The 11,641-nt window shown below is 36.7% G+C and overlaps 1 protein-coding gene across 1 annotated transcript; it reads right to left on the bottom strand.

Moving 5' to 3' along the window:
- Positions 1–1,010: 1,010 nt before the first annotated feature.
- On the bottom strand, positions 1,011–10,425 carry LOC138858679 (uncharacterized). Its single transcript, XM_070112851.1, has 2 exons — positions 10,341–10,425; positions 1,011–1,690 (listed from the first exon to the last, which is right to left on the bottom strand). Exons 1-2 carry the CDS (start codon positions 10,423–10,425, stop codon positions 1,011–1,013), a joined length of 765 nt encoding a protein of 254 aa, XP_069968952.1.
- Between the last annotated feature and the right edge of the window lie 1,216 nt (positions 10,426–11,641).

The raw sequence follows: 11,641 nt of genomic DNA, 5'->3' as shown, positions 1-11,641 counted from the left end.
TATTTAATGCTGATTTTCGTTTCTCCCTATCGACAACTTCCATGTCGATATCATCGCAGCTGTTCTTTGGCCATTTATCTGAGTTTTCGTATAGAAACTTTGGTCCGAGGTACCAGGGGCGCCTTTGGTTAAATCTTGAATTTCCGAAATTCGATTGTCAACAAAAGTCGAAAGTGTTGCCGAATGCATCTTAAGCCAATGTAATACTATTTGTGAGTCTGTCCAAAGAGAAATGTTAAAAGATTTGTTAGAAATTGTTGGTTTAATTTTGGCTAAAAGACGAGCAAGAAGAAGAGCGCCGCAAAGTTATAATTTGGGTAACGATTGTTTTTTGGTGAGTGCCACTCTGGACTTCGCAGTGAGTAGGCGAATCGTAGTAGTAGTGCCACATTTGTTGAGAACGCGAGTATATATTGCGCAGCCATATGCACGAATCGATGCATCACAAAATCCTGATCTGAAGAGATTCCACATCTGTCGAAAAACAGTGCCTCGGCACTTTAATTAGTGAAAGATCCGATAAGCAGTTAAGAAATTTTTTCCAAGCAAATTCGATGTTCTGGGGCACAGATTCATCCCAATCCAACTTTAGTAGCCATATTTCTTGCAACAAAATTTTTGATGTTATAATAACAGGAACTAAAACTCCAAGTGGGTCGTAAAGTGACGATGCAACAGAAAGGATGGAACGTTTTGTAAGTCGACCAGTCAGTGCTAGTTTTGCTTCAAATGAAAAAATAAAACAATCAAGATTTTGGTTCCATTTTAGTCCAAGTGTACTAGTGATGGATGTATCTACGTTTCGATCCTTTATAGAGTCGTCTTCTCTGAATTGATGATAATTGGAATGCCACTTTGTTAATTTAAACTGTCCTAATTCTAACAGTTGTATTACCTCTTGCTTTATCTGTGCAAGTTCGGTTAGAGTATCAGCACCACAGAGTAGGTCGTCTACGTAGAATGATGACTTCACGAATTTTGCGCCACTTGTAAATTGTTCTGAATGCTGCTTAGCTAGATAGAACAAACTCTGTATAGCAAGATATGGTGCAGCAGCCATTCCATACGTTACAGTATTTAGTTGATACGTGAATATCTTCAGTTGGTAAACTTCTACACAGAATATACTGGAACTCTCGATCATCTTCGTGCATTAATACTTGGCGATACATCTTGACTATGTCGGCAGTGAGTGCAAACATGTGGAATCGAAAACGAATAAGAGGGCCAACCATCTGAATATCGTTTAATGATTTTTGGGATGTGGTTTGACAGGAAGCGTCAAATACAACTCGAAGCTTTGTTGTTGTACTTGTTGGCTTTAGCACACAATGATGTGGTATATAATAATGCGGTTTGCTGAGAGTTGGATTTTTTACAACGCTCATATGACCCAAACTCTCGTAGTCGCTCATAAATTCAACGTAGTGTGCTTTCAATTGTGGTGATTTGGCTAATCGACGTTCTTGTGCATTAAATCGTCTCAATGCCGTAGTATATGACTCGCCCAAACATGTCGGATCATCCTTGAAAGGTAATTTGACAACTATTCTGCCGCAAGGTCTTCGTGACACAGTTGAATTGTATATGTGATCGCAACTCTGTTGTTCACGAGTCCAAGGCTCTGGTATGGTAGTGATTTCTTCCAATTTCCATAACTTTTCCAATTTGGCATCTAAAGATTCCTTGGCTGAAAATAAACAAGATAGTTAAGATATGTTTTTACTGCCCGTCTTATAGCGTCCCGAAACAATCCAGCCTAAGAGTGTTTTTTGCAAGATTTTCTGTACCCAGCAACACTGTCGATTTTCTTTGGTATATAAAATTCATCATCGGCGAGCGCTATATTGTGTGGAATATTCCATGTTGAATTATTGATTTCAGGATCTGGTTGATAAGCAATGTGCGATGTAATGCAAAAAGTCAATGGAAGTTCAAAGTCAGAGACTTGCGACTTGATGTTAGTTGAGGTTTTGAATTTAATATTTGTTGACGATGAACCGATGCTTTGAATCTGTATGTTTTGCTTACTTCTTGGCAGAAGCACCTTTTGCGAAAAATCATCTGTGATAAAATTTACCTAAAACAGGAATCTAGCAGTGCTGTACCCAATCTGTAGCTCCCCGATGCATCACGAACGAAAATTTTTGCTGTTGCAAGGATGACGTTATCCAAGGATGAATTATTCCTGTGTGTATGCGCGACTGACTCTTGTGTTGTAAATACCTGAGTAGGTGTTTGTTGGATTGGAGTAGAACCGCGGTTGAGTAAACTGTGGTGTTGTCGTGCACAAACCTTGCACCGGTGTGATGACGGGCAATTGGCTACTCGATGTCCCTTTGATAGGCAATTGATACAAAGTCCAATTTTCTTTGCATGTTCCAAAAGTTGAATAATCTTTAGTGACTTAAAGCGATCGCACTTTAAAACCTTATGGTTGTTACTGGAACAGAAATTACACGATATGTTGGAGCAGGAAAATGTATAGCTTCGTGGTTGATCCAGTGAATCCAGGTATTGGCAGTGTCTTTCCAAAACTGAGATGCAATCCTGCCATGATAGCAGCGTTCTGAAATCTAGCGACTCCTTCCACTTTTTGTTGGTCTGTTCATCAAACTTCTGCAAAATTAAATGAATAAGCATAGCTTGCGATATTTGGCTGTCAGTACCTAGCGATGTCAAGGAACCATAAATAGCTGAAGCTTTATCAATTAAACTTCTTAGCTGAATGCCATTTGGTTTCATAACTGCTGGTAAATCAAATAACGAATTTATTCCTTCCAAAAAAATTAGTGTTTTGTTATCATACCGTACCTTCAACCGTTCTAACGCCTTCGGATAGTTTTCATTTATCACTTAAAACGCATTTACAGTTTCTAAGGCTTGACCTTGGAGACAATTTCGTAAATGGTTGAATTTTTCAATATTAGTTAAATTGAATTCACGATCAATTATTTGCTTGAACGAGGTGATAAAATTTTGATAATTTGAATACTTGCCATCAAACGTAGGAAGCTTAAGTGGTGGAAGTTTTGAACTTGATTGTACCACGCAAATTGAGTGAAACGTTGTTATCTTCTGGCAGTTGCGATTGGATAATCAATTTAGTTGTAATGTAAAGTTCTCCCAGGTCAGCACGTTCTACATCATCAGCATCCAATCTTTCGATGTCCGTTTGAATTAAGAGAATGTGCTTAAAATAAGACTCCAGGATGCCCAAACGGCATTTGTATTCCGCTGCTGCAAGAGCCTTTCCACCTAGTCGCAAGCTGGCGTCGACGATATTTTTAATGGATCTTGTATATGCTTTATAGAGGCTTCAAAATTATTTTAAATAACAATACTTCTACTTCTAGTGAGTAGTTAAGCAATAAGTGATTAGTTAATTTTAAAGCAAAATTTATAAAATCAAGTTATACTTATGTGTGGGTATGCAACGAACATGCGAATATGAGCTACAGGCAATGGTAACGGCGAGACTTAGCGGTGGCAAACTGGTGTGCTGTGCTTTGTGCGAGCAATGCTGGTGACTCCAATGGTAAAGATGTCCAATGGTGACGATAATTTCCAATGATGAAAATATCCAATGTCGATAATGTCCAGCGACGATAATGTCCAACGATGCAGTCTAATACTGACCACACTCCGAAATGATTTGCGAAAAAACAAAAAACTCACTCGTGCCCCACTTTGGGCGCCAAAAAATGTAGAGCTACAAAGCTTTTTTTGTAGCCGCGCAAATATATACTCTCGTAATACGGAAAAATCAAAGGCCAGGAAATTCCCTCAGGTGTGGCAAAGTTGAGAAAAAATTAAACATTCATTATTAAATGAAATCGTAATTAAATTACAATCAAATTTGGTATCTTCTTGACTTGAGTCTCAGTTTTATTGCTATATTTTAGTTTGCGTCAGCGAAAATTATATTAAAAAAAAACAAAAACCATCTTGAAGTGAGATATACATAAGCATGAATGTGATTTAATATCGACCAAAGTGGCTAAATTTTATGTTATAAGCTTGTGCGGAAAACGTCAACCAGAGAATCGGAATTCATTATATGAAGGTGTGAGGTTTCGATCAAGGTATATACTATTTTCATTCTAATTCAGCGTCAAACAACATAATTTTTAAGAAAACTTATCCACTAAATTACATTAAAATATCACATTTTGATTAACCGGAACGGTTTAAAGTCAAGAGGAAAACGGAAATCATATATATATTGGGGATAGAGAAAGATATTAATGTTTACATTGCTCAGCTATACTCGAGCATAGAGAACATATTTTGAAGCAATTTTATATATAAAAAAAATTTTAATACTCACTGACCGACATACCAGAAGTATTATAAATAGTATATGGAAATAGAGGGCACACATACCATTACGTACCATCACCAATCATATGGAGTAAAGTCAGACGAATGTTCGAAAATCCTGATATTAGTTACATGGGGGCCAGGTAAAATTTTCACTCGATTTCATCCAATTTAGGCACAAAAATACCTTGTTATGAGCAAAACAAGCTCTCTCATTTTCATTGAGATAACTCACATATTGGCCGATATACAAGTATGCGGTATAAAGTCACCTGGAAGTTCAAAAATTTTTATATTATGTATATGAGGGCTATAGGAAGCATTGATTCGATTGAACTCATTTTTTGACACAAACATACTATTACCGAGGGTTTTATTTATTTATTTTATCATGTGAATTTCAATTAAATATCTTACACATTGACCGATATTTTTGGTAAAAAGGCAACTATAAGCACTGGGGTCAACAAATTCAGTACTTAGGGACTTGAATAGTTTTAGTTCGATTTAGACAATTTTTGGTCACAAGGTGAAATACTTAAAACGCATTATTTACGAAAAGTTTCACCCCGATACAATTATTGTTGTTTGATTTGCATAGTGGAAAGTGAAAAAATCAGATGGAATTTAAAATGATGTTATATGGGAAATAGGCGTGGTTGAAATCCGATTTCGGCCATTTTCGTACTAAAGCATAGAATTATGAGGAGAATATTATGTACCGAATTTGGTTCAGTTAAGCAGATCCTAAGATATGGGTTTTCACCTAAATGTGGGCGGTGCCACGCCCATTGTCCAATTTCGAACGCGGCTCCTATAAAGTCAGCTCATACAATCCCTGTGTTAAAATTTAATGACTCTGGCGTGTTTAGTGCTTGATTCATCGCGCTTTTAGTAGTTTTTAACAGTACCGTTATATGGGGAGTGGGCGGGGTTGTCACCCGATTTCAACTATTTTCATACCGTCCTCTACCTACAGTGCTTCCAGTAAATTTTGTTAATATAGCATTAGCGGTTTAGGAGATATGCACATTAAACCTATTAGGGGCGGGACCACGCCCACTTTAAAAAAAAATTTAACTGCAGATGTCCCTCCCTAATGTGATCCTGTGTACCAAATAACAGTCTTGTATCTTATTGCGGAGCTTAGTTATGGCAATTTATTTGTTTTTGATTAATGGCGTTTTGTGGGCGTGGCAGTGGTCCGATTACGCCCATCTGCAATACCAACCGTCTCATGGTACCAAAAAACATGTCTACCAAGTTTCATAAAGATATCTCAATTTTTACCCAAGTTACAGCTTGCACAGACGGACGGACAGACAGTCACCCGAATTTCAACTCGTCTCTTCATCCTGATTTTTTATATACATAACCCTATATCTTACTCAACTAGTTTTAGGTGATACAAACAACCGTTAGTTGAACAAAACTATTATACTCTGTAGCAACATGTTGCGAGAGTATAATAAATCAGGAAACATCAAAGTACTTGTTTAAACAAATAATGAAATATGTTCACAAAAGTTAAAGTAACAGAGTTCTCACTGGGTGTCTTTACTTTCGTGCGCAGTCGCAGTTTCCAGTTCATGTCTACTACTGGCCAATAGGGAAGAGGTACAAGCTGAGATAGTCAACAATACGGTCGCTTCCAGCTCCGAACCCGCTATTACTGGTGCCCAACACAAGAAAGCCCACCTCAACCTGAAGCTGAAACCCGAAGGGAACCTTTTTCATTCCACCATATTCAAGTGAAAGTTGAATCTATACTAAATGTGGTTACAAAAGGCAGAAAAAAAAACATTTATAATATTTCCAGTCGAAATGCTAGTGAAAAATGTTCAAACATAAAGCTTGTTTGCAAACCTTGTGTTTCCCTTTTACGCCCACTTGTACCGCATTTAAGTCAGTATTATTCCAACTTTGATTGTATTAATGGCCTCAAACATCATGAACTTTTCGAATGATTCAATAATAAACTTCTAGATAGTAAGCTAAAACAGCTTCAGGCCACATTTGTTTCACGAAGGTCTGGCTCAGAATTCGATAGCGCACAGAAATCATATGTTTTTTAAAGCCTATGTGTCAGTTCAACTGGCAGTGGGTCAACTGCGCGTATTCGTTTCAGAACTTTAAAAAAAACCTTACAGATATTATATTTGCTGGTCAAAAAGATTAACTCAAACCACTTCAGACATTCATAGAAGAAAAGCTTTTTTGGCAGTCTTATAGCCGGATGTTTTACGCAACTAGTCCTAGTTAATAGTCATAAAAGGTAAAGCCAAAATATTTGGTAAACACCTTTCGAAAAATATTCCAGTAGTCAAAGTTAAAGGGCGAGTTTCAAATATCTGTGTTCGACAAATTCAAAATATCGGTGCTTGTGAGGACGTTACTTTTCATTAAACATATTGATCAAAAGCGTATGATTTGACTATTGATGCATCTTCAATTGACATAGGCGCAGTATTATCCAAAGGACCCATACTGATAACTATGATTTAGAGGACATATAGGTAAAAGTTACAACGCAAGAAATGAAAGGAAATGTTTCAATCGGTTATACCGTGGAAAATTCCCGATGTTGCCTATACGGTGAATGTGACACAAGAATACATACAGATAGTCAGACGTGATAAATCTTATTCATTGCAAATTGCTTGCTTTACCGCACAAGATGAATATTTGAAGTTTTTCCTTGCTACAAAATTCTGGTAAACCAGATAGTAACTGAGGATCATTATGGAGCCCATATAAAAATTTTTTAAATTTTAGGAAAATATTTTGTACCTATAGTAGACAAGTTTGCTTTTGGTTCAGCCCGTAGCCTCAAGCACTATCGTAGATGTAAAATCGCTCATTCTACAGCTAATAAACATAGTTTCCAAAGTTAAAATATATTAATAATTATTAATAAATTTACTGCGCCAGACACCTAAAAAACAATATGAGATTGATATCTTACATAGTATCTGGCAAAAACGAAATAATTTATTAATAATACTTATATCCAATTGTACAAGCACTAAACATTGCACGTCGAGTAATATGATCAGAAAAATTACAATTTTTCATTCTGCAGCCAACTTTACTTCTTGATCGAATTTTTCAACCACTCAGCGTTGCCGCCACGTTTATTTACAAGTAGGTATGCGCCATGCAAAATCTATGACCATAAAACAATTTTTTTTATTGAGGGACGGCAGTATGCAAGTGGAAAGATTCCAGAGTAATCGCCTGCAAGGGCAGATACAAGTTGTATTCCCGGATATTGCTGTTAGCCTGAAAAAAACTATCGTTACAATGGAGCCCCATTGTATATTGAAAAAGGGTAGACTCTGACTTGTCAACAACCGTTCTTAATAAAGAGATGATGGTCCACCAGGATAATCTCAAATAAAAACTCCTAACACAATAGTTCTCACATAAGTTTCTTATCATCATTTGTTAAATTACAGGCAAATGTACGTCTACGCACCGTTGCCTGGGGTTACGTTGACAGACTCTAAATAACCCGACTTAGACATGCTACGAATTTAACAGATGAGAGCAATACGTATTAAAAAGTAAAGCCGGGATAAATGTCGCAAATGTGCGAAACTTATAATATAAAATGAATAATGAAATTCAGTTTGAATGGTTTCAGTAAAACGAGAAAAATTTAAATTTTAGATTTTGACCACCAGATTTCCATCTCCTCGCATCTGCATATTGCCCACAAGCTGCTGCCTTACGACGATGCTAAAAATCAGAAATTGAAGGACTTGTCTAATGTTCCCTTCAGAAAGGAGAATTGGCAACATGGCCTATTAGCGATTTGAAATATTGTTTTAATTTATTTCATATAATTCAATATATATGATATTATATTATATTGTCTGTCGAAATTCGTCTAGTTTTTCTGACGTGTAGGGGGTCTTTTATGTTTATGTGTGTTTATCTGGTGACCATATTGTCTATCCTCAATAAGGGGGAAAAGAAGTGCTCAAAAGATTTTATTAAATTTGAACTCCGCTCGCTAAAGTTTGTTGACCCAATACCATCTTTTGAATATCGTGTATTGTTACTAAAGCTTAAATCACTTGAAAATCGACCGTGTGTTTTCTGCCCCTCATTTGTTTTCAATGTTATTAATGGATTTATTGACTGTCTTCATTTGTTAGGAAAGATTTTAATGTTCCTCAGCGTTGCCCTAGATCCATTTCCCCATTTTACAGCAAAAATGAGAAATCTAAATATGCAGGTTATTCCCCCCTCAAGCGTGCTGCGAGTGAGTTTAACTCGATTTCTGAAAAATTCGGATTTTTCTCACTATAGGGCTTCCTTCGTTAACAGCCTTAATTATCTATTTGTTTAATTTTAATTTTATTATGCTATAATTTTCTGCTAGTCTGTAAGAATAAAATGTTCATAAACTTAAGTAAATAAATAAATAAATAAATAAATCCGACATCGGATGACAGCATATCCATCCTTAAATCTCTTAAGGTACGATATTAATGCCAGGAATCGCTGAAAGCTTTTCAGGTCATATGGCAGTGGCAAATTCTTAATCGTTTTCGGTTTTGTATCAGATGGTTTTATTGAACCGTCTTTTATAACATAGCCCAGAAAGTCTATCATGCTAATAGCAAAATAACACTTGTCCAACTTCATTCGCAAACCATATTCCTCAGCTCTGCAAAGAACTCGTTCTAAACTGCATACGCCCTCAGTGTAATCCTTGGAAGGAATAACTAAATTGTCCAAATAAACTACAACAGTATCGTCTCATAAAAGAACGAAAAGACCGCCGGCGAGTTCGATATGCCGAAAGGCACGTATTGGAATTCGTATTGTCCATTGTATGTTTCGTATGCGGTATACTTTCTTGAGGTAGGCTCCACTGTAAAATGGAAAAATCAATTCCTAAGATCTTGCATGGTAAAAACATGAGCACCTTGTAGCTTTTCGATAACATCGGCGATATTTGTCATCGAGAAATTATCGCGAACTATCTTTGCGTTTACGCGCCGATAATTGCAACAAAAACATTACTGGTGATGCATTGTCCGAACTGCTGAGTTTGATAATCCCATATTTCAACCACTGTTTCCCATGCTCGTCGACTTTCTGTCTATCAGCGTAAGACATCCCTCTGGGCTTTTACTATACTGGGGTACCATCCGAAAGTAAAATCTTCATCTCTACTGGTGAGTTTGAATTGCTTGATGGCTTGTAATTCGCTATCATCCTTCTCAATAGAACTGCTTTCTCTCTGTTGAGGTGTGAAAGGTCCACCTAATCGATAGGTAATTTCACCATACCTGCAACCATACACAAGATTCAAAAGTCTTACTTCGACAATCCGGTTCCCATCTTCAGTAACTACGTTTTTACTGGCGGCAGTGCCAATGTACATAGTCTCATAGATCGACTTCGTACTCGCTTGCAACACCCTGAACTCTCTCGTCTTTTTAGCCACAACAAGCCATTCTTTCACGGTTTTGTTAGCGATACCTACTAATAGCTTCTACATCCTGCTTATCAGCCTCCTGCACTCTTGTCCAACCTGCTTTCTGGAAAACTTTGTTTGTTGTAGTTTTCACCTGATATAAGTTGCTTGTGTTTGACTTAAGAGTCCGGTATGCCTCACCATAGATGAAATTAGAGATTAAGTTTGAGTCATCCACACCAATTGATTTCCCCAAATTCATTAACTTGTACAAATATTCTCTGAGATCTTCCATGAGACCATACCGTTTCCGATGTACTTCAATCGAGGACAATACATCACCAAATTCTTGTCGCAGCGCTAGTTTTAGTGAACTCTAGCTGCTTATGCCGCTTTGACTTCGTATAAAGATCTTCGCCCCACCATTCAAGAGTTTTTTTTTGCGTAATGCCTTAAATTATAAAGCCATTGTTCAAAGCTAGGACGACCTGATTTTTTAAACAAAGTCATATAATTATCAACATTACGGAGAGGAAAGTTGTACAATATTATTCGACTCTAACCTCACGCACACTCCGTTTACTTGTTATCTCTTCCGCACCGGTTTCGGAGCCGTCACTTATATTCACGACGAACTGCAAGTCACCCTTTAGACCGTCAACAGTCATATTTGACATTAAAAAAAAATGGTTTAAAATAGATAGTACTGTTTTACAAAATCTTATTTTTACGTAATAATTAATTAAACTTGTACTGTACTGTACCTCGTGCTTGTGCCGTTTACGCTGTGATTTACCGTTCACACTGTATTTTTCTATTTTCCATTGCTTCTGCTGCGCATCGCCATTCCGATTTCTGTATATTCCCCTCGGTTATGCAGTTTACGGATGTACTTTGAAAAGTACGGCAATTTGCACTAAACACGCACAGACCACTCGTATAAAACTGGCGATTCAAAATATTTACTTAAAACTTGTTTTTTTTTACCTCACTTCTGACATAAATGTCTTAATTAGTTTATCAAATTGTATACGTAACTATAAATTGAATGATTTTACAAACTGTTTCTAAACGTAAAGTAAAATGTGATCTGTTTGAACTCAGTGGTTAAACGCTAGAAATGTATTCTTTGTGTCTGCAGTGGTCCGGGATTGCACTTGCTCTGTCCTAACTTTGTCTCCGTCTCTAATGTTAAGTTCTCATGACTGTTCGCTCCTTAGTGTTCATTTTTCCTAAATTGTCGAATTTTTATACCCTTATAACATCTTGCTATAGAGTATAATAGTTTTGTTCATGTGTGATAACTTAAATAATAATTAAGGTATCTTAATGAAACTTGGAACGAAAACACGTGTTCGTTGTGAAAAGTGAGGACGAGTTCAGAAATGGGCGTAATCGGACTACTGCCACGCCCATAAAACGCCATATATCGAAAACCTATAAAATGGCATAACTAACATAAGCACTGAATTATGATATACACCTAAGATAAGTGGACTAAACAATAAAAAAGGGGGTGGCCGTGACCTCTATCTCCTAAACAACTAAAGCTTCAATAACCAAATTCGCTTAGAACAAATCCTATAAGATCCCCTATCGACGGATGATACAAGAGGGCTTTCTAGGAGATGAGAATTGAAGCAATCATTAAATCGATAATTGAGGCAATTCCGACTTCAACCCTTGAGGCCAAAATGAGTTATTTTCTAATTAGGTGTCGTATGTGCGTGACTAAACATGGAGGTAATTTACGGTCCACAGTTTTTAAACATAATTTATTGTATAAAATAAAATAAAATTTGCTATACAATAAAAAAAGTGAATTTAATGCATTGTTTAAAAATAATTTTATCACAATTTGTTTTTGTAGCACGATTCATGAGC

Source organism: Bactrocera oleae, chromosome 2 (genome assembly GCF_042242935.1).
Source record: "Bactrocera oleae isolate idBacOlea1 chromosome 2, idBacOlea1, whole genome shotgun sequence".
NCBI lineage: Eukaryota > Metazoa > Arthropoda > Insecta > Diptera > Tephritidae > Bactrocera > Bactrocera oleae.
The sequence above is the reverse complement of the archived record's forward strand: the minus strand, read 5'-3'. Positions and strand labels throughout refer to the sequence as shown.